The sequence below is a fragment of the Xylaria bambusicola genome, assembly GCF_022495145.1.
Source record: "Xylaria bambusicola strain CBS 139988 unplaced genomic scaffold F5B22scaffold_20, whole genome shotgun sequence".
Classification (NCBI taxonomy): domain Eukaryota; kingdom Fungi; phylum Ascomycota; class Sordariomycetes; order Xylariales; family Xylariaceae; genus Xylaria; species Xylaria bambusicola.
In genome coordinates, this window is record NW_025953573.1 from 38,920 (window position 1) to 60,384 (window position 21,465).

General features: G+C 48.7%; 9 protein-coding genes across 9 annotated transcripts; 6 read left to right on the forward strand and 3 right to left on the reverse strand.

Moving 5' to 3' along the window:
• Nucleotides 1–595: 595 nt before the first annotated feature.
• On the forward strand, nucleotides 596–2,076 carry F5B22DRAFT_655865 (uncharacterized protein; the record flags this gene model as incomplete). Its single annotated transcript, XM_047979917.1, has 3 exons — nucleotides 596–997; nucleotides 1,069–1,211; nucleotides 1,260–2,076. 3 exons carry the CDS (start codon nucleotides 596–598, stop codon nucleotides 1,789–1,791), a joined length of 1,077 nt encoding a protein of 358 aa, XP_047830805.1. The 3' UTR covers nucleotides 1,792–2,076.
• A 129-nt stretch (nucleotides 2,077–2,205) lies between these two features.
• On the reverse strand, nucleotides 2,206–4,359 carry F5B22DRAFT_636273 (kinase-like domain-containing protein; the record flags this gene model as incomplete). Its single annotated transcript, XM_047977266.1, has 3 exons — nucleotides 2,206–3,758; nucleotides 3,824–4,140; nucleotides 4,208–4,359. The coding sequence occupies 3 exons, from the start codon at nucleotides 4,357–4,359 to the stop codon at nucleotides 2,206–2,208; spliced, it is 2,022 nt and encodes a 673-aa protein (XP_047830806.1).
• Nucleotides 4,360–6,234: 1,875 nt separating this feature from the next.
• Nucleotides 6,235–8,635, forward strand: F5B22DRAFT_646441 (serine/threonine-protein kinase Sgk2; the record flags this gene model as incomplete). The annotated part of the gene is made up of 4 exons (XM_047978728.1): nucleotides 6,235–6,379; nucleotides 6,427–6,549; nucleotides 6,643–7,163; nucleotides 7,211–8,635. The coding sequence occupies 4 exons, from the start codon at nucleotides 6,235–6,237 to the stop codon at nucleotides 8,633–8,635; spliced, it is 2,214 nt and encodes a 737-aa protein (XP_047830807.1).
• Nucleotides 8,636–8,714: 79 nt separating this feature from the next.
• On the forward strand, nucleotides 8,715–10,037 carry F5B22DRAFT_606174 (kinase-like domain-containing protein). The gene is made up of 2 exons (XM_047974903.1): nucleotides 8,715–9,341; nucleotides 9,393–10,037. Exons 1-2 carry the CDS (start codon nucleotides 9,148–9,150, stop codon nucleotides 10,003–10,005), a joined length of 807 nt encoding a protein of 268 aa, XP_047830808.1. The 5' UTR covers nucleotides 8,715–9,147; the 3' UTR covers nucleotides 10,006–10,037.
• On the reverse strand, nucleotides 10,038–10,980 carry F5B22DRAFT_606177 (uncharacterized protein). The gene has a single exon (XM_047974904.1). It carries the CDS (start codon nucleotides 10,514–10,516, stop codon nucleotides 10,340–10,342), a length of 177 nt encoding a protein of 58 aa, XP_047830809.1. The 5' UTR covers nucleotides 10,517–10,980; the 3' UTR covers nucleotides 10,038–10,339.
• Nucleotides 10,981–11,855: 875 nt separating this feature from the next.
• On the forward strand, nucleotides 11,856–13,618 carry F5B22DRAFT_606179 (3-hydroxyisobutyrate dehydrogenase, variant). Its single transcript, XM_047974905.1, has 2 exons — nucleotides 11,856–12,347; nucleotides 12,467–13,618. The coding sequence occupies exons 1-2, from the start codon at nucleotides 12,129–12,131 to the stop codon at nucleotides 13,205–13,207; spliced, it is 960 nt and encodes a 319-aa protein (XP_047830810.1). The 5' UTR covers nucleotides 11,856–12,128; the 3' UTR covers nucleotides 13,208–13,618.
• Nucleotides 13,619–14,079: 461 nt separating this feature from the next.
• F5B22DRAFT_646444 (FAD binding domain protein) lies at nucleotides 14,080–15,207 on the forward strand (the record flags this gene model as incomplete). The annotated part of the gene is made up of 3 exons (XM_047978729.1): nucleotides 14,080–14,250; nucleotides 14,290–14,486; nucleotides 14,625–15,207. The coding sequence occupies 3 exons, from the start codon at nucleotides 14,080–14,082 to the stop codon at nucleotides 15,205–15,207; spliced, it is 951 nt and encodes a 316-aa protein (XP_047830811.1).
• Nucleotides 15,208–15,666: 459 nt separating this feature from the next.
• Nucleotides 15,667–17,133, forward strand: F5B22DRAFT_176444 (uncharacterized protein). Its single transcript, XM_047969375.1, has 3 exons — nucleotides 15,667–15,958; nucleotides 16,085–16,294; nucleotides 16,371–17,133. Exons 1-3 carry the CDS (start codon nucleotides 15,778–15,780, stop codon nucleotides 17,012–17,014), a joined length of 1,035 nt encoding a protein of 344 aa, XP_047830812.1. The 5' UTR covers nucleotides 15,667–15,777; the 3' UTR covers nucleotides 17,015–17,133.
• An 885-nt stretch (nucleotides 17,134–18,018) lies between these two features.
• Nucleotides 18,019–20,821, reverse strand: F5B22DRAFT_636278 (uncharacterized protein; the record flags this gene model as incomplete). The annotated part of the gene is made up of 3 exons (XM_047977267.1): nucleotides 18,019–19,952; nucleotides 19,988–20,642; nucleotides 20,741–20,821. 3 exons carry the CDS (start codon nucleotides 20,819–20,821, stop codon nucleotides 18,019–18,021), a joined length of 2,670 nt encoding a protein of 889 aa, XP_047830813.1.
• Nucleotides 20,822–21,465: the final 644 nt, after the last annotated feature.

Consider the following 21,465-nt stretch of genomic DNA (forward strand, 5'->3'; position numbering starts at 1 on the left):
CAGTGCCCACAGTCCTCTTTCGTAACAGCAGTCATCTCTCATTGGCTCAGATCATACTGTAAGTAACTTCGTACATGTGATGATGAAGCTCCTTTCATGCCGTGTCAAGTGCAAATGCGCAACGTGCCATCACAGATGTATCATAACTCAAACGCAAAAGTTGAATGTAGTACTACTGTATAACTAAACACGCACGAAGAACGTCAAGCTCGTGCTACAGGCTTGGCCGAATGACTAAGTACAAAGTACAATAGGGCATAGCAAAGCCACCTGCCGAGCGAGTCTCTGCAAGCAAGTCGTAGCTCGGTCCTAAAGAAAATAATACCTAGGTATGTTTGTTAGGTAGGGTGAGGTAGGTACGGTGTGTGACAATTCAGATATTTGGCAAGCAGGAGGACGCCGGGTTCAGATCAGAAACCACCACCTACACCTTATTTGTACACCTACCGATATAGATGCTCGGGATATCACACACTTATTTCCCTCTCATCGTATTGATGGCATGACTGAATTCATCGAAAGCAATATTCCAGCCAGGCCATTTAAACTAACAGTAACCTTTTCATATGAATCCAAGTGAGACATGGGCGAGATGATGGCGGCGCGAGGCGCAGACGTCGCTACAATAGCTGCTCTGAGCGCCGCCGGCAGCGCAGCAGTAACCAGGAGGAACCAGGCAGCCTGGTACAACAGCCAGGACGTATACACGGGCGGGTTCAACGCCGCCAGTTACATGAACCACCTCCGAGCGCCGGCCCATTCACGAATGCCGCCCATCCATGGCTCCGGGCCCGGGGGAGTCGGGATCCATATCCACTACCCGCAAGACCCGTGTCGCCACGGCATATCCCGCGGCTCGTACTATCCCGGAGATATCCTGACTTCGCGCAGCGAGGGCCCCGAATGTCCACGGGCCCATCATCATCCACAACCTCCTTACTACACCTCCTCTCCCAGCTCGCCATGTGGGTGTCCGCGGTGCTACTGGAGAGATTTCGTAAGCTTACGGTTCCCGCTCTCTGCCTCGTCGGAGCAAAATCCTAGATACCCTACCTGACACCATCGCAGCTCACAAATGACATCGAGAAATACAAGACTACGCGCGAAAGTCTGCGCGAAACATATATATGGAACCTCCGCGAGCTCGTGCGGCGACACCGCGCAGCACCGACCAAATCACGCGCGGAGAAAGACAGCGAGCTCGAGAAGCTGTACTAGTACTACGTGGGCCGGGTTCGCGAGGTATACGACAACCACAGCGAGCACCACCGGCTCTTGTTCCGGGACATCTGCTTGCTGTGGGAGCTGCCGGAGAAGATCACCCTGGCCGAAGAGGATGTCGACGAAGCAGGGACCGCCAGCCACACGCTGACACCAGCACCGCCCTCGCGGCACGAAAGCGTGAGTCTGCGCCGGCGCAGCACCGGTAGTCTAACAACACCATCGCGTCCGTTATCAAGAGGTCCGACACCACTCTTTCAAGACAACGGCAGTCAATTGAGTGTGGCCGCTGAACCGAGCAGCAGCAAGGGGAAAGAAAAGGAGGTGGTCGACACTGGCCTAGACGGGGATAGAGACACATCAGAGACAAGTACTACTGAGAATAGCAAGGGCAAGGAAGCGGAAATAACAAGCTCGCCCGAGCCTGAGCCTGAGCCCGAGGCAGAGCCCAGCAGACCAATCTCAAAGCCTCGCGCAAAACACAACAAAACTTCCTTACACCAAAAATTTCGGCAATTATGGTCGAGTAGATCCCGAGACAAGTCGTCAGATAAAATAGAGCTGGTGTAAAAGATCCCAGAGGGGCAAGCACAGAGACAAGTAGGAATCAGGAGCACGGTTGAGAAGATTCTTAGAAACAGTGACGTGATTGGTTTTTTTCTGTATTCATTGATGGAGGTACGGATCGCTGGTAGTGCACCGGAACACATATCTGAAGCAGGCATTCAGTCAGTAGCAAGCATTGCTGTATGACATGATATTAAATACAAAGTATGTTGCGCAGCTGAAACGCCTGTGTGTTAGATAGTCAGTTAGCGTGGACTGGACTAATGGCCATGATGTGTACTCGACAGAACAAATGCCGAGTATTAGCCCTCTATATCTCACATGCTGTCATGTCCATGTCACCGCATGAACTACAAGCCGCTTGGTCTATGCCAAGCGCCATGATCTCGAGAGAGACGATACCGTATCCCATATAATTCATTCGAGTTCTTCCTCGTCCAGAGGCTCAACGCGAACAAGTATCTCTTCCAACAAGCCTTCGAGAAATGTGCCCACGTCTTTGCCCATGCCAACTGGCTCGGCCTTGTCTAGCCTGTCAAGCTCCTTGCATACATTCGCAAGTTTAAAAACATGCTTCCTAATCTTGTCGTGAGCCGCCTCGGCGCGCTGTCGCTGAGGAGTCACAACCTTCTCATTCCGATATAGTTGCTGGAGCCGTATCTGTCTACGCTTTAACGCCTCTTCTAATGCCGGGAAAATAACGTCGTTGAGAGCGTCCAGCTCGCCGTTGGGGTTGGCAGGGGCTGGTGATGGAAAGCTCTCCGGCGCAGGTGGTAATTGTTTTGGCTGCGCTTTGGATGCAAACGCTTGTGAAGGAGTAGATTGTTGATTAGTCACCCTTTGCAGGGGAACTTGTGAAGATGGCCCACGATAAGGTGGAATTTCAGGCAAATGCATGGGGCCAATCTTAGGGAGTGGACGGGATTGCGGTGCTTGTGATAAAGAGGGCTGGAGTGGAAGGAATGGTGATGGGCCGGTCGCCTGCGTCTGGCGATCGGCAACATTAAGTGAATTCATATCCTGATGTAGCTGTTCCTGCAGAGCTCTATCATAGTCGGCCGATGTCATTGTGGGCACGACCGGTATCTGCTTTGCAGGGCGTGGAGTGCTGGGATCATAGGCATGTTTTGGGGGTGAAGGCGGGATGTCAGCTTTTGAAGGTGAATGGGGCGCGCCACTTGGGAGTGGCTTTCGCTGAGGGGAAGCTTGTCGTGAGATATTTAAAGGGGCAACATTGGGACCTTTGAGAGTACTTAAAACCGACGACTCGGCGTAATCATGTGTCTGGACTTTACTGGGAGACGTTGCCCTTGGACTCTCACCATAATCCCCTTCCAAAGGTCTTGATGCTCTAGAATTCCTGGTAGATTCGTCTAAGGGATTCAATCCAGGCCGATGAACTAGTCCACCCCTCTCGCCTACCATCCGGACTGTGCCAAAATCCCACATGTCCTCGTTTACGGGGTCTTGCTGCACGACCTCGCCACCTTCTTCATACAATTCTTCGTCATCTGATTTGTGCGTCGCGCTCCATCGTTGATATCGTTCGATCAACTCAGTCAGGTAACTTGTCTTCTTTGCTTTGCGGATGAAGGGATGCTTCAGGAGGTCTTTCGCGGATGGCCGGTCTTTTGGATCGCGCTGTAGACACGCCTCAATGAATTCTTTGAAGGCCTTGGTGAAGTTTCCATCCAGTCTGGGCGGGGGGTTCTTGGGGATGAGAAACAGCACCTTCATGGGATGAATGTCTGCATAAGGTGGTTCACCATTGGCAAGTTCCAGTGCGGTAATACCCAAGGACCATATGTCCGCCTTATGATCGTAACCAGATTGTTTGATAACCTCTGGAGCCATCCAGAAAGGAGTGCCTACAAACGTGTTCTTCTTGGTCATGGTAGCAGAGAGTTGTCCCGATACACCAAAATCAGCCAGTTTAACTTGTCCATTGGATCCTAATAAAACGTTGGCGGCTGTGAAAGCCCCTGGTTAGTATAGGCGCGTTGAGTTATCCTTGGTGTAGAAGGGGATGTAATACCCTTAATATCCCGGTGGAGCTTCTTGTCTGCGTGTAGATACTCGAGGCCAAGCAGTAATTCCCTGATGATGATGGCGATATAGTCTTCCCCAATCATACCCGGCTTCATCAGGTCGGCGCAGCTACCACCCGCACAGAACTCCATAACAATCCATAGCTCTGCACCCTTAGCATAGGAGCCATAGTATTTCGTGACGTAAGGCGACTGCAGCTCCGAAAGAATGGCGATTTCTTGTATGATATCCTCGACTTCGTCTTCGGCGCTCTCTATGTCGATGATTTTGATAGCCACGGCCTCTCCCGTGCGTTTCTCCACCCTGTTCTCAGGCAAATTAGCTATTTGTGTAGGAATGAACCCCGCTACAGAACATACCCCTTGTACACTTTCCCAAAGCTACCGCCTCCTGCGCCGGCAAAGTCAGCAAGCCCCCTCCCACCATGGATATCATAGGACCCAAACCAATGCAATACTCCTTGGTATAAAGGAGTTCAGGGTCCAAGGCCTCGTTACAGTCATCGTAGTTTCGTTCCGCCATACTCGAATGTGGTCCGTCAATTCGTTTAGTGCTTATCGTGGTCGCGTCGTGAGGTCAGGCCGCCTACTACATGGGCTGTCGGGGGGTAAAGGGAGGTCTGCAGGTTCGGCAATGCAATGTGTGAGTGGTCGCCAGAGATGAGGCCGAGCGGGTCGTAGGTGGTCGTAGGTGGTCGAGGCCGAGGGCGAGCGAAGTCATACAGCGATCTACGTGGTACTGTAAGGTAGCCTGAGGTTTCTAGCTTCGTAGCTTGTAGTTTCTAAGAAGAAAAACTGGGAGCCGGTGTTGGGGCTATCCAGACGAAAAAGAGACAGAGAGTATCTCGTAGCACTGAACCAACAAGGCAGGAACACGACAGGTCATGTAGTCAGAGAGAAAGAAGAGGCGAACGGCAAAGCTGCTGAGCGACAAGAGCTGTGTCTCAAATTGGGACTTGCATGAATGTGCCACCCCAGGTGCATATGCAGAGAAGGCAGACAGAAAAAGAAGGACGTGGGCGGTCAATGCAAGGCGCAGCCAGGATTGGCTGGAATGCGGCGGGTAGGTGAAGAAAGAGGTGGATAGCAAAGACAGAGAGGGAGAGACGAGGAGAGTGTAGCAGGCCAGCTAAAACATGATTTGCTCCCGAGCAGCAGAGATAGAGAAGGGGGGGACTAAAGTGAGTGAATGAATGGGTGAAGTGAGGCTGTATTGTGTTGTTGGGGTTATTATTATTGTTGTTGTTGTTGATGTTGCGTCGAGTTCCCTTACCTAGGTCGGCCAGGCAGGTCAGGTCGGGCCGGGCTCAGGTAGGTTGTAGCAGGTAGGCCGGGACAGGTGGTTGCGTGGGGTTCGCTGGCTGCGGCCGACGGCGGGCGGGCTACCTACCTTGGCTACATGTGCCTGTACCTGTAATTCCCTGGGTATTGCAGGGCTGTTGCAGGGCTGTTGCAGGGGGGTTTAGCGATCGGGAAACTCGTCGATTGGAGGGAATGCGGTGAGAGATTGATCTCTCTCATCTCCTAAACAACAGTCTCCCTGTGTCTTACCTACGCTACACCACAAACTTACCCAAGTATCTACTGTGTAATGAAAGACGCGCTTACACGTGTCACACCCAGCTGTGATTTTCCTATTGAGTTCATGTCAGTGTATCTAGCCATTCTTTGCAATAGTAAGTAGACGCGCTGAAGATACAGTATGTTTGGCGGTGATGGTGATAGGGCTAGGCCATTTCTTGGTGTTTCAGCGGCATGTGGGAAGCGTGGGGTTCGATTGGTACCAGATCATTGGCTCTCTTGCCTAGCCGCTAGGTACATACTTAGGTATGTAGGTAGAATCTGAAAATAAATCATGGTTTAATTTGGGCTTGGCGGGCGTAGAAGGTATCTACAAAACCAACACTAGTATCTACCCGGAGCATGTGGAACACAGAAACGTCGTCCAAAAAAGCAAGCTCCGTCTCTAGCTCGCCATTATTGCTCGATAAGTGGTGCTTAGTGTTCGTGATCGCCTTACGTAGCTTGATCCTTCGTCAGCTCAATATCCATGGCCATGGCTCTTAACCTCAGCTCTAGAGCGAATACCAATCGAAAAGAAAGTCCTACCTAGCTTCGTAGCCTGCCTTGGTAAGACTAAGACTTCCCTTCACCTAGCCTCAGCTCCTATCGACATCAGGTCATGAATTAGGTACTCCTCTTGATTTCGCCATGACAGCCAAGGATCCATGAGTTCGACATGTACTATGTAAGGTCCCTAAGTAACTAGGATTGTTTGATAGGGCACCGGAGTTGAAACAAAGCCCTTGGAAAACGGGTCAGGCAAACGGTTCCCGTCCCTCCCATCTCTAGAACTTCGCAACCGCAAAAGCAGGGCTTCTCGCCATGGCTTCTCGCCATGGCAGATGAACCGCGATCGACGATTATCAAAGACAATCTTATTGGGAAAGGCCTTGATTCCTTCCGGACTTCTTTCAATTCGACCTGTGAAGACAAAGGCCTCTCCTACTCACAGGACACGCTGGGTCAGCTTGGCCAAGAGGGTAAGATGGATCAGCATTACTAGAGTGCTCCTCTAACTAGTACCTAGATCTCCGAAATCTCGCGCTCCCTTTTCTTTTCTCTCTACAGAGCCTTCCTGCTTCTGGCCTGCTCGTTTTCGAAGACCGGTCGTGGCACGCTTCGAAGCGACCTCCTGAGACTCATTTCTGCGGTTACTTCTGACGACTTTTCGACTTCGATCGCATTAAACCTCTCTTCGGTACCGTCCTCGCCGACAAATCTGACAACGAGATCTGGGACCAAGTCTATCTCGCTGTCACCGAATCTACCCCGCCTCCCCGACCGATAGCATCATCTATCCAACAAACTCCGTGGCTTTACAACACAGGCAGCTTCGCGAATTCCTCCGAATACCGCCAAGATGTGGACAGGGTCCTTAAGTTGGAGCTTGGTCCTCTCTATGTTGGAGTTCCTCGATTCCGCGAAACATTTTTTGGGGCTGTGGCAGATCTTCAGGCAGCGTCCGAGCTATTCTTCAAGAAGTGCATGGAAGGCAATAATCCATGTTTTCGGGGAGGGTGGACAGGGTGGCCGAAAGACGCAAATCAGGATGATGTTTTATGCTGGTTTGCCGAATTGAGCGAGGAGCTGGCAGCATTCGCCGAGGACCACAAGTCGACCCCGACACACCGACGAAGGCCCCTGGCACAGCCCAATAAGCCGATTAAGGGTTCCACAGCGGAACGTAAGCTAGATATTGGCTTTGTCAGCGATCAAAAGCTAGAAAAGACTCTAGATGCCACTGGTGGCAGATCCTCGTGCCGGGTGAGCTAAAGAGCAACCCATCTGCCGACACAGCTTCGAAGGCGTAGCTCGACCTAGGGCGGTATGCCAGAGAGGTGCTTGCTGCTCAAGATACATGCCGCTTTGTCTTGGGATTTACACTTTGTGGATCTTTGATGAGGGTTTGGCTTTTCGACCGGCTCGGGGGGGTTGCATCCGAACGATTCGACATTAACGAAGATGGACTGCAGTTTGTGTCTACAATTCTCGGCTTTCTCTGGATGAATGAGGAGGAGCTCGGATTCGATCCTACAATCATCATAGAAAATGGCCAACGATTTATCGAGATCGAGCGGAAGGCCCAGACAGAACGCCTTATTATTGATACAAGGATCAAGCGTATACCATGCGTGGCAGGCTGGGCAACGACTTGTTGGAAAGCCCATCGCGAGGATGACCTACGGACACCACTTGTTATTAAAGACTCATGGCAATATACAGAAATGGATGAGGAAGGTGAGCTCCTCCGTGAGGCGACTGAGAACGGTGCAGTCAACGTAGCCCGGTACTACCACCATGAGACAGTTTATGTCCGCGGTGAAGTCGATGATGTTCGAAGTAATGTTCCAGGTGGACTGAATATCATGGGGGCGGGGAATTACCGGCCGGGACGGTCGATAGCGTCACCAAGTACTGGCGTCTCACGGAAAGGCCGCAGCAGCAGCAATGCTGGCCTGAAGCGGGCATCAAGCCAGACTGGCGCCCCTTTACCGCCTAGCAAGCGATTCTGTTCAGCATCTCCGACAAAGGCCAGCACCGGACTGCCAAATCGGGTGCACTGGCGTGTCGTTCTTTGTGACTACGGAAAGCCCATCTACAAGGCAAGCTCCCGAGCGGCTCTACTTAGCGCGCTAGAGGGTTGCATTGAGGGACACGAGTCCTTGCGCAAGGCCGGCCTCCTGCACAGAGACATATCGATCAACAATCTCATGATAAACGAGGAAGAAGAGAATCCTTCCTGGGCTTCCTTTTTGGTCGATCTTGACCTTGCTATCAGAAAGCAGCGAGAAGGAGTCAGTGGAGCAAGAAGAAAGACTGGCACGAGGGCGTTCATGGCCATCGGTGTACTTCTAGGCGAGCAGCAGCATTCTTTCATGCATGATCTCGAGTCATTCTTCTGGGTGCTGTTCTGGATATGCATTCATTACAATGGGCCAGGCAAAGATATTGGGCCAACTGAGTTTGAGAGCTGGAATTACGAGAGCGATAACAAGCTGGTTCGGTCCACAAAGGGCGTAATTGATGACGAAGAGGATTTTCTTAACATCTCAGACGAAAATTTCACGCCATACTACCAATCATTGATTCCATGGGTCAATAGACTGCGGAAGAAGGTATTCCCAAATGGTGAGAGGTGGAAGAAAGAAGACCTAGACCTGTATATCAAGATGAAGGAGACTCTTCACGAAGCCCGGAATGACCCGAAAGTGTTGGGGACGGATAGCATTGTATGATATGATTTAACTCTTTCCATGGTTTATTCCGTAAGCATAATGACCGTAATTAACATATCTACATACTTATGAGCCAACTCTTTTCTCTCCACTGTGCCAAGACCATGCCAAATTTACAGAGCGGCCGCCATATCGAACACGCTCACCACCTGTGGGCGAATGGCTACCTTTGTATTCGGGTCCCGCTCTGGGGTACATGCTCTCTGGCTATTGATCTGCTGCCTCTAGTACGCATTACTTGAGCGGCCGAGCTCTGAGGAGCCGTTGAAGGTGTCCTCTATCCCGTGTGCTTTTGCGGTGGCTAGAAACAAGGACCTCTTCTATAAATAACACTGGGGCTTTCATGTCCCTTGGGCCTTTTGAAGTGAACGCACAGCACGTGACTTGGCCCAAAAGAGTCAGCCATAGTTATGGCGCTGGCTCGTCATATGGCTTCTTCCGCATGAAACAGCCATGTCAAACAACCGTAACGAAGCGTCCTTTTTGTTACCCATTCGTTAAACACAGACTTAATGGTTGCCCCGAAGTTTTTTCAAGGTTCAACTTCACGCTTCTGTCAAATAGAGCCGGGCGTGATTTTAAAGTATCCCGTAGAAGTCTGGAAAGAAAGCTGCGCCTACCGAAAACTGACGGATGAGATCACCAACAATTTCTCGGTTGAGCGGCAAATTCTCGACCTACTAGGAGAGCATCCAAGAATCGTGAAGTTTGTTTACCCAATTTCCGCGACAGATTCATTGTGCTGACGCTGCCCTAGATACCTTGGATGGCAAGACACTGTGCGAGGGCTGCTCCTTGCCGAGGCCAGCCACGGCAGCCTCCAGTGGTATCTCGAGGAGAACCACGATACTATTCCCACGCCCGTCCGCGGGAAATGGTGCCGACAAGTTGTTGAATCGATCGCATATATTCATGGTCGGGGCGTAATACACTCGGATCTGCGCCCTGACAATTTCTTGGTTCATGCCACCACACCAAAGTCCCTGGATCTCTGGCTTTGCGACTTTGGCGGTTCAACATGTGAGAAGCTTGGCCTGGACGGCAAACATCTTCCAGATCCCGGCTTCTTTGACCCGAATTCAGAGTGGGTGTCAACACCTGCTACAGACATATTCAGTGTTGGATCTATCCTTTACACTATCCTTACCGGACACTGGCCATACCGAGCCCCTGGACCCTTCAAGACGGTGGAAGAAATGGAAAGCTATGACCAGCAGGTCGAGGATCTTTTTAGACAAGGCACATTCCCTGATGTCGAAGGGCTTCTCGGAGGGAAGATTATCCTGGGCTGTTGGACGTCGAAGTACACTAGCGCAGACAATGTCCTGCGCGCTCTGGACTTGGAGTTGATGAAGACAAACGAGTGTTGAGTTTAAACTACTGACTACAAGAAGTAAATAGAGTTGCTCCTCCCAGCCTTGTGCCTTTTCGTCCGTTCTTGCTTGCCTGTGTTACTAACAAAGGAATGACATGAGCTTGTTAAGAGACATAGAGATGAGATGAGTTGCTCTGTTTGCAGTGATTGTTACTAATATCTGTCCTAATTCAAGTCTAACACCATTGTGCACCTCTGTTCTCCAACAAGCAGCGTCTGCTCCTAAGTAATCCTATATCTCGCTGCTAGGGTCCTGGCTTTAATTCCATTAGCACTGTGGTGGTCGAACGGGGGGCAAAGTAGTGATGGCTTAACCCTACAGAACTAGTTCACGGATTCCTACAGTTAGCCTTGCCACATTTCCCCTTGACTCTCTTCGATCCCAGGGGGGTCTCCTTGACCGTGTGACCTGGCTTTGTCTGATCATTGCAAGGTGTAAAGGTAAAGTCGACGTTCTCCCAGTCACCACACTCATAGATTTGTTTGGAGTATGTTTTCTCACACATGCTCGAAAGATGAGTTTTAGAAGTGTTTGGCGTTGGGAGTACAAATTATCTCGAGAGACTTTCAAGGGAATTTGTAAAGGTACGGCAGGTATGAGCTGAATATAAAGAACAAGAAATCATCAAATTGGTTTGAGAAAATAAAGACAGCAGGCTCGTAGATCATGTGATGTCTCAGCTCCAAGGACGAAGGAGGCATTTATATACTAACTTCAATGGTTGATACGGATGGATGTGCTTATGTAGAGGCGAGTGTCCAGAGTTCATGCTGACTTCACGCTGGTTAAGGCAGGGTAAAGAAGATGCATCATGAAGTGGGATTCCTTTGAACCTCGACGTTGTACAGATGTAATGGTGGGACTACAACGCACAACTTGGAACTGCACATCACCAGGAGGAGATGTTAGTTAGGCCGCATGCACCGACATAAGCAACCGAGGCATCACCGAGCTCTGACTCACATTGGGCATAATGAAGATGAGCGGGGCAGAATTCCAGGTTGCAGTCAGGGGGCGGGCAGGATTTTACCCTCAAACGTGCTCGAGTAAGCACCTCATGTGAGAATGGGTCTTCCCTTGCACATTCACTAGGCTTACTCTGTAGGCTAAACTTTTGAACTAAATGAAGGAAATTTAAAATTACCTTTAAGAATATAAGGAGAACTTAAAAAAAGGAGAAGGCTAAACTTTTAATTTTTTTTTACAAATCTATTATTAAGCTATATTAAATAATACTTTATATACGTTTCTTTTTGTTAAATGGGCTGTAATTACGTACGATCGTACGGGACGAAGTAGAATACAATCTGTATATTGTACGATACTAGTTATGTCTGTCTAAAAGGGAAGAAGGAGAAGAAGGTTTACACGGGGCACAGTTCTCACCTAGGTGTGAGAACTCTGCTAGCGTACGACGCTAAAGAGATAAGGAGATACGGGAACAGAGGCACGGTCAGGAGACTACACATATGGGTAGAGATAGCTATCGTACGTGTCGGTCCATAGGATTGCAACCAATTCCCTATGTTCTAACACTTTTTATTAAACCTTTAAGGATAAAGCATTTATAAAAAGGGACACTTTATTAAAAAGTAATATAGTATTAAGGTAAAAGTTATCTTAAAAGGTGAGGATAGCTTAAAAGTTAACTACATAAAGGTATTAAAGCTTCCTCTTTATATTTAATAAGTTAGGAATTAATAATATTAAACCCTTACCTATACCTTCAACCTATTTATTACTTATGTACTACCTATTGATGGTCTAGCTTCATTCCGGGGATATATTTCCATGATATATTCGCTTATAACATATATCTAGCACTCGTTAATAGAGGCATATAGCCTAAACCTCAAAATTCATTTCCCCAAACGTTTTCGGGGATCCCTCGGCACAAGTTCGTCATTGACAGTATCTTGGTTTCTCCATCAGGGCCAGTAAAAGTTGGAGAGCACAGAGCTACCTCCAACGATGGAAATGCCATGTGATCCCCTGACTGGCACTACGAGCGTGGGGTAGATGCGGGAAACTACAACTCTCAGGATCGAGAGGTTGATAACAACAACAACAAAAATCGAAGCCATATCTAAAAGTCTATAGGCATACTTTCTAACGCAATGTCTAAAGAAACTGACCCAACCACACGATATGGATTCATAGGTGTTGGTGTTATGGGGTGGGGGATGGCCATGAACCTGAGAGAGAAAGTTCCAAGGGAAGCTAAGATGGTGATATGCGAAATATCCGAGAGCCGCAGGAACCACTTTCTTCAAGAGGTTCAGGGTAAAGGCATTGTTACAGCTGCGGATAGTCCTAAAGAGGTGGCTGAGCAATCGGTAAGTCTACTACCAATAGCGACTGCGAGTATTGCACCGGCCATAGTGTTCCTCACAGCCCAACTTCCGATCTGCACCGCTTCGGTAGACATTAGATAATAATCATTTACGAGAAACAGGATGTTGTCATCACCATGCTTCCAACAGGCTCACATGTCCGTGACGTGTTCACGAATAAGGAAAATGGGCTGTTATCAGCTGCCCCTAGGGATACTCCCATTCATTTCATAGACTGCTCGACAATCGAGACAGCCACAAGCGTGGAGATCGGCGCAGAAGTAGCAAGGTCAAAGCTAGGAACCTTCATCGACGCACCCGTCAGCGGCGGACCAAACGGCGCAAACAGTGCGACACTGGCTATCATGGTGGGAGGCAGCGAAGAGGACTGGCAACGAGCAGAACCCATCCTCCGAATGATGGGGAAAAACATATTCCACTGCGGACCGCCGTCAGCAGGGCTAGCGACGAAGCAGATCAACAACTACCTCAGCGCTGTCTCTACGATCGGCGTCTGCGAGGCTATGAACATGGGCGTCAAGTATGGGCTCGATCCGAAGAAGCTGGCCGACGTCATCAACGTCAGCAGTGGAAGGTGCTACAACAGCCTTGACCAGAACCCCGTCAAGGGCGTGACGCCGGGTGCTGCCAGCGAGAAAGATTTCGTGGGCGGTTTCAGCGTTGAACTTTGTAAAGGGGTTCTGGATATGGCGGTAGCGCTGGGAGAGCAAGCTGGGGCGAAATCGATCCTCAGCGACCGGGTGCTTGCTATCTACGACAAAGCGCTTAAAGATGAGCGGACCCGCGGGCGGGATTCCCGCAGTATCTACAGGTTCTTTTCTGAAGACGACGATGTGCTTTGAGTAAATACTAGTAAATAACATGTTTTTTTTATTTGAAGCTGGATGGTGTCATGTACTTGCTTCATAGCTAGTTTCGTGACTCAGGATCTAAATTTCGTTTTCAATATCATGTAAATTCTGACCTTCTTCTCAAAGTTTCAGATTGTCTTCTTTTTGTTAAATGTTCTAGAGATCGTCTGCTGAAATGAGAGGTGTATAAGTATTACATTCAACTAACCTACTTAATACGAGTGAAGCGGGAGGATATTCTAATATACATGAGCCGGATCTTCGTGTCCTTTGATCCGTGCCGTGTATATGAAGTGACTCTTTGACCACCAACACTTCCAACGTCCTCAACTATTATTACAGAGGCGCTTGGGCAACAATACCGCGCAACGAAAGTGCTTCACCTTGTGACGTCTTACCGCCAATTCACTAGGGATCTGATGAGATCTATGCCTAGGAATAAATATTAATTGAGTTGATTAAAGATCCCTCCGAATTTCTATGTTAATTGTTTGTCCTAGATTCAGGTCTCCTCGCTCTCATACTCAGATTCTACACCACTCCACTTCTCTCATCATGCAGCGGTGTGCTCCCCTCTGCTTCACAATGACTTTATCTATTATCGTGGTAAGCTCTCACCACCATGTGCTGTCTCACTTCTGTACTGATTAATGCCTTGTGAGTTAGGTGGGCGGTTCACTCGCTGGATTGATGCAGTAAGATGTTCCAAAGTTTAACTTACAAGAGTGACGTTGCCAGTTTCTGGACTCCCCTGAGTTCAAAGATCAAGCGCTGTGATACCAGATTCCTCTACGGTGTACTCTTTACATGATAACTCGTGATCATCTATCATAGTGGACTTCAACATAAACGTCGAGACAACTATGTTCAATGTTACCATCATTGAACAAAAAATTGGCGACCGACAGGGACAAGAGGCAGGGATAGGTTTCGGGGACGTCGTCAACGAGCTTGATAAAAAGTACGACGCCACGGGCCTCCAGGAAGCAATACAGAACAACGCTCGTCGAATAATATACTATCAGCAACCAGATGTATTCCGCATATATAAACCACTGAGTCTCACGAGCTAGGGACTTATGTACAGACTTTTGCGTGCCAATTTTGACGGCTTACCGTCTGCCGACCTCCTCATCGGTGCTGACAGAATACATTCTACCATTCGCCAGCTGGTCGGCGCCCCAACTGGGCGATATGCTGGCTATGTCTCTTTGAGAGGCACCATCAATGAGCAAGAGTTATCACGGCAGACTTGCGAATACTTCTCAGAGTGGCTCTGTATGAGCATCACAAAGAAAAATTACTTGATAGGCTATGCATATTTCCTAGTAGGTCCTCCAATTCCAACCTTTTGTATATCTCTAGTTTGACAACCAGGTATTGTTTGGTAACTAATTGTCAACCTCAGCTACGTTGTACCAACCGATGATAGAAACTTCACACCGGGGGAACGGCTTATCAACTTCGTTTGGTACTATAACATCGCTGATTCCTCTGCCGAAATGAACGACGTCTTTAGTGACATAAATCGCAAGCACCATCGGAAGACGGTACCAGTCGGCCTTGTTAGACTAGGAATTTGGGAAAAGGTTCGGGGACCAATTCAAATCGCCGAACCTTTTGCTGAGGTTCTTGCAAAGGTGAAAAGTCCTTTTGTTACCAATATCAATGACTCTATCAGGGGCTGCGCCTACTTCTACGACGACAAAGTTGTCCTGGTAGGTGACGCCTTTGCATCCTTCCGACCTCATGTCGCAGCTGCTACTGAACAGTGCGCCTACCACAGCAACTCCCTCGAGCGAGTCTATGTAGGGCAGAAGACTCACGAGACCTCGGAAGATGACGTACGCCGATATGCACGCCAGATGATTCTGCTCAACCGCATCATTGGATACCTTGGGCGCAGTGCATTCTTTTCTTTGTTTAAATCCTTGACCTCTTATATTATATTCGTACTGTGGCAGAAGCTTGGTCGCAGAAAGGTTCCTTAATAGGGTTGCCCTGGGCTATCTTAGCTGAAAGAGCAACATATACCACAACTGTCGAATATGCAAGCGTTATATGTAGCTTTTGGCTACTTCTAGGATGTTGGGACGCAAACCCAGTGTTTTCTTTAGGAAGACTCTTGAGACCCTGTAAAGAACTTGAGAAAAAACTTACCAGTTACAAGTAATCTATATCATTAGCCTGCGGACAAGCTTTGTATCGTCGTTATTAGTGACGAAACGAGTAAAACTGAGGACCGAGTTCTTTACTGATCATTTACGGGGGTATAATACACTTCGATTCCTACTACACCTAGCCGCCCTCTCTTCGCACCTAGCGCCTTTGTGTTTCATGAGGGGGTAGATTATAAATCACTTGTATTATTAATTACCTGGATTATTAATCCTAGCGCTCTTAGTCTCAACTTGGCGCCTGTTCTTCTCATGTCCATACATAGTATAGCGCTGGCATCGCTTTCATCGTGGCCGTTCGTTCTTTTACTTGGTTTACTGAACTTAATCAAAATATCCGTCAAATTACTTTGATTCATATCGGGAATCTGGACGCTAGCAGCCATGGCTCGAGAGAACAAGAAATTCGTACTGGCCCAGCCAGCTAAACATGACTTCATACCCGGCGAAACGTTCAGGCTTGAGAAGGGACCTGCGCCTACAGCAGACAATCTGAAAGACGGCCAGATTCTAGTTGAAGCGCTGTATCTGTCTCTCGACCCTGGGGCGCGGCATTGGTTGAATGGTGCGTAGCGTTCTGTCCCACCATTGTCTGTTAGACTGTCTTTGTGACATTCAATATGGGCGATATCTGTTCGAGAAGAAGGTTATCATGCGACTAATATCCGAATTCATCTAACTTTGCTTGCAGATTCACCCTCCTCTCTGGTCCAAAGAGGCGACACTATGTTTGGTTTCACTGTTTCTCGCGTGATCGCTAGTAAAAGTGGTCTCGCCAAGGAAGGCGACATTGTTACGGCATCTAGCGGCTGGGCAGAGGTTGCCATTGTTGAGGAGCCCAACTTTTCCAAAGCTGAGATCCCCAAGGGTGGCCGGCTCACTGATCTACTAGGTGTTTTAGGTACGTACTCTTTCTACTTCACCTATGCACCATGTGCTCGTTGGGTTCTTGATACTTAAAATCGCTTTCTAAACAGGAGTAACTGGTATAACGGCCTATATAGGTCTCGAAAAGATCGGGAAGCCACAAACTGGCGAGACGGTTGTTGTGTCTGCCGCTGCGGGCGCAACCGGGTCGGTAGTCGGGCAAATTGCCAAACTTCGAGGATGCAGAGTTGTTGGGATCGCAGGGTCAGACGAAAAATGCGACTGGCTTAAAAATGAGTTGGGCTTCGATGCTGCCTTGAATTACAAGAAAGATACCTTTAAGAAGGACCTTGCCGAAGCAACACCTAACCAAATTGACGTTTTTTGGGATAATGTCGGCGGCGAGATCCTTGACGAGGCTCTTCTACATGCTAAGCAGAACGCGCGTTTTGTTATATGTGGTGCTATTACTACATATAATAACCCCAAGGATGCTAAAGGTGTTTACAATTTGGCCGCCGTGATTATGAAGAGTATTCGCATGGAAGGCTTCAGTGTCTTTAACTTTGTACAGGAATGGCCTGGCGCTCGCAAGGCTCTTGGCGGATGGTTAGCAGAAGGCAAGCTCAAGCGCAAGGACACAATCGTGCAAGGAGGTCTAGAAAAAGCGGAATACGCTTTCAGGGATCTTTTCCAAGGCAAAAATAGAGGCAAGCTTCTTGTTGAGATTAAGCCTGCAGGCCAGGACGAGTAGTCACAACATCTCAGCAGCGCACTCCGAACCCTGTGTTTGATGTACCACGATATCACCTACCAGCATAAGCCGACCAATGAGATATGGGAACAGTTTTGGTGCAGTAACCCCAACTGAGGAGAACTCCTGTGAGGCATGTTACTGAGTAAGCCTAGGAAGAATGTGCTGTGTGCTATTTACAGTAGTCCTTGTCCCTCAGTTAACCCTCAAGATTAGCATTACAATAAGCCACATAGTTTTAAGTCTCGAACTGTTCACGAATACTCCTGACCGATTGGAGGGACGGTGTTCTGCTGGAAAAGCGTTCCCGTAATATGGAGCTAGACATGATGTGAACTCTATCACGTAAAGTTATATCACAGTACACGGGGTCTCGTCGGGTTTCAACAATGACTACTATCCCGAGGACATTTGAACATGATACTTTACAAGACTTTGGGCTGTCAAAGCTACGTTCCCGGGCTTCTGATGATGCCGTACGTCTGGAAACATTGAGCTCCTGCCTGGAAGAATGGCCAAGCCCATTTAAGGTCCAAGCCAGTGTATATAAACCTAAATCGGCATATCTAATATTCCTACACACCTGCGTCATCATGAAGTTGCCATTCAGTAGTAGTAACAGAGAATTCCCACCAGCGTCGCTTCATATCCATGAGGATGTGCTAAGATATTCATCGGTATTGTTGTATGTGTCGGCATTTATGAAATGCCGTTGGTAGGTCTTCTGATAAGAAGGATTGCGGTAGAAGTTATAGTTAGGTTGCCATGACCGAAGGGGGAGTTACTACTTCCAGGCGTTGGCCGATCTGGGGGCCGCCATAGTTAAGGAGCACGTTTGGAGGATTGTCTCCGTTACAGGCTGCTGAAGAGTAATTACACTTCGTGTGAGATTGAATGCTTGGCCACATCGGTTTTCTGTGAGGACTCCGAGGATCTCCTTTTCTTTGCATAGGTTGTTTAGCAGAGTCATAATACCAAGTTTCTATACGATAGTGATGCTCAGATCAGGTAATTATAGGAGGATCCATAAGCGGCCACAAGCCCTTTACCTTTCGGGTAACTCTGTAAACTTGCTTGTTCCAGTCAGTGGTCTTCTTGTCTCTGGTCTTTTCAGCGCATTTTGAAGTCGAAGCCCACTCTGGTTGACCAGCAATATCTCCGCTAGTATCGGGCGAATTAGTTATCGTGTCCATCGGCTCGCCATCTGACCCCGCGAGTTCAATCACCCAACACACACTTTTACTCCTGAGCGCCGGCCGTGGTAGCATTTCCCAATCGGCATTATAAGGGGTCATTACCAAGCAGGGGCCCTCTACGTCGAATGCCGACACTAGGTTGCTGACGCGTGCTTCTTCGGCTGCTGCCTCCCAAATTCCTGTGGTCATCACTTCTGCGAAGGTGCTCATCGTCCCCGCGGTCACCTGCGGGGCTTCTTGCAAGGCACCAGGCATTCGTGACGATATCAAGTTTGCGTACATTGTCCTTCTTAGTTGCCTTCGTAAGATTGACGTTGAAAGGCGCTCGTGATTTGAACTTCCTTCTTTCGCGTGCTGCGCCTTAGCCATCGGTTGTTTGCCCTTTGTATCTGTTGAAGACTCCGCTCTTCGCATGTTTCCTCCGAGTGGCTTAAATGATGGGCACTTCTTATAGCGCCCGATCCAGACCTTTCCGTGTCGCATTATCCTATCGACGAACCAAAGTTGGCTGTATTGCCCATTGCGGTCTACATCAAGCTTCAATGTCTTGAAAGGAGCTGCTATGACTTCTAGGTACTCTAATAGCTCTTCGCTTACGACATCTAGTAGATCGTCTCGGCCATTGACGACGTCGACGCGTAACGATTGCCATATGCTATTGGCAAGCCCGCAGGCTCGAGAGTCTGACTCGCCCATATTGTACAGGAAGCGCAATATGGCAAAGACAATCTCAGATACTATGCGCTGCATTTCAGGGAGTTCTTCGATACGATGAGCGGACACGTACTGCGTAACCCGAATGCCAGCAGTGTCGATATCACCCCATGCTCGGGATCCTTGCGGAAGTTCGTCAGCCAGAAACAAGTCCTCCTTTGCTTGATGCAAGACAACCTGCCTGCCAAAATGGGCTCCTGTCGCGTTTCTTCGCGCGATGAACTCTTCCGGGGTCTCTTTTTCTAGCCTGTCTATGACGAGATTCAAACATTTCATCTCTTCCCAGATATGCTCGTATTGGTATTTGATGGGGTACAGATCCAGCTGATCGTCGACCTCCCACACGTAAGAGGTCAAGGAAACTCCAGCCTCTGTAAAATTTACGGGCACTAGCAGTTTGGGCAGGTTGAAGTTCCTTACGGTCAGATGGTCGATCTCCATGGCAACTCGATCGAAAGGGGACGGCCAACAGCCGTTCCGGCTCGGATCGATGAAGTCACTGCTAGAATTCCCGTATGCATCGGGAACCAAGAGCGACAGATCGCCATTTTTGAGGGCTAGGGCTAGTATTGCCTCACGGTGCGAACCGTGATCACGAATAGCCCGAGTGTCTAATCTCATATCAATGCAATATATGTTCGCGACTATAGCGATAAGATCCTCTTGGTCTCTGCAGTCGCGTGTTTTCAGCATCGCCAAGGCACCTGCAGCATCTACCGTCCAGCGAGTTCCGTAGTTGTAGCTTCCTATGGTCTGGATGATGCCGTGCGGAGAATTTTGTCTTGCTAGCCGCGGATGCAGTTGTTCTGCCGCCTCCAGCACCCAACCGGCTCCTCGTAAGAGTTCCTGAGGTCGCCATTCGTCTCTTCGTAGTGTCTGTCCGTTGAAAAAGAAATTTTGCTGCAGCATAGCTTTGAGACTGCCTATGATGTCCCGCACTTGGTTGACAGGGAGGCATATGACTTCTGATGCCATTTTCCGCGAGCTATTGTCCAGTGTGTACCTAGGGGTGAGACACCGTTTTCGGTCTCGTCGGAGTTTTCTGCGTAGATAACTTTCTCACCCCGTCGAAGCACGATCATCAAGCCCGGTCCTGTGCTCAGTGCCTCTTGGGCGACCCAAGCTCGTGTGTACCAACGATCACGTAACAGTAATTTAAGGAAATCTAGGGTGTAGTTAATAGTTTCGGCTGTTACTGCGTTCTGCAATCTCGCCTCGTACATGCCTGCAATAGCTGAAATGGCAGATATCTGTAAAGGGTTAGTGATAGCAATGTCATGAAGACCTGCGGTAACGATAGCGCGGTAATAGACGATATCCATGGCCTGAATACCGAGTTGTTCGTGCTTCTCGCTGTCAGGACTGCCGCATCCTGGCTGGGGAAGACACTCTTGATAGATCCATATCATGCGAAGGCCACATGAGTTTGCTACATCCACAGCCCTATCGAGAACATCATCGAGTGCTCGAGCCTTTCGCACGGGTCCATCAAGCTCACGAATCTGATACGTTGACCCCGATATCCGTGGAGTGTCGTCGGCTTGCTGAAGAGTTGGCCAGCAATAGGAGACTGCTACATAATGCGCACATATGTCAACAGATGCAATGTGATCTGGATCTTTGTAAAGTTCAGGCAGCGCATCTGTCGGTCTGAACAGGCGGAACTTCCGCGTCTTGTGATTGCTGGAAAATTCTGGGCACGTGGAGCAGGCCTGACACTCGAAATCTTCGTCATTGGTTTGAGATTATCCCTATCATCTTAGATCAGAAACTTGATGCCTGACTGCGCCCATTGATGAGCCTCCGATCAGCTAACTAAGTGCTTTGAAATGGATGCTATTCTCAGATTGAAACTGGCCGATAGGGGCGCATTTCGTTGTTCCATATCATTCTCCATCGTGCGTTTAGAATGCATCTTCTGTAAACAGTTGATCAAACGGTAGGTAAGGTAGTATAAGTTTGCTATTAAAATTCACGACTTAAGGAGTTCGCTTCTTGACCCCCAAAACGAGGCAACTAGGGTTACACACATGTCTGATGCCTATTACGACAAGACCATACCGTTATGCACCGCCACAACTAACCCGATATGATGATCCACGTCCATCTCCTTGGGGGCCAACTGACATGAATGGCTTAACGGTCGTTTTATCGTTCACGATGCGGGTGACATAGCAAGCTAATTATAAAGACTTCAAAGTCGCATCAGGAGTAGAGAGCAATACCAGTATACCAACCCTTGGACGTGGCTATATTTGGGCCATTGAAATTGGCTTACCGTAAAGAGCTTGCAAATGTGCTTGCTTTGGATTATTGCCTTCTTTTAAAAAGGTTTATAAGCAAGAACACTTATTGTACATTTCGCCTATGCCTAGGTAATATATATAGCAGGTAATATATATAGCGAGCAACTTGCGCTCTTCTGAGATTGAAACATCAAGCATCTGTCCAAACGCGCACCACCTGAAACCGATTGACGTGGTAATATTGAATTTAAGCGTAGTACGCCTGGCCATGAACGCCATTCTACTAATGAATTTC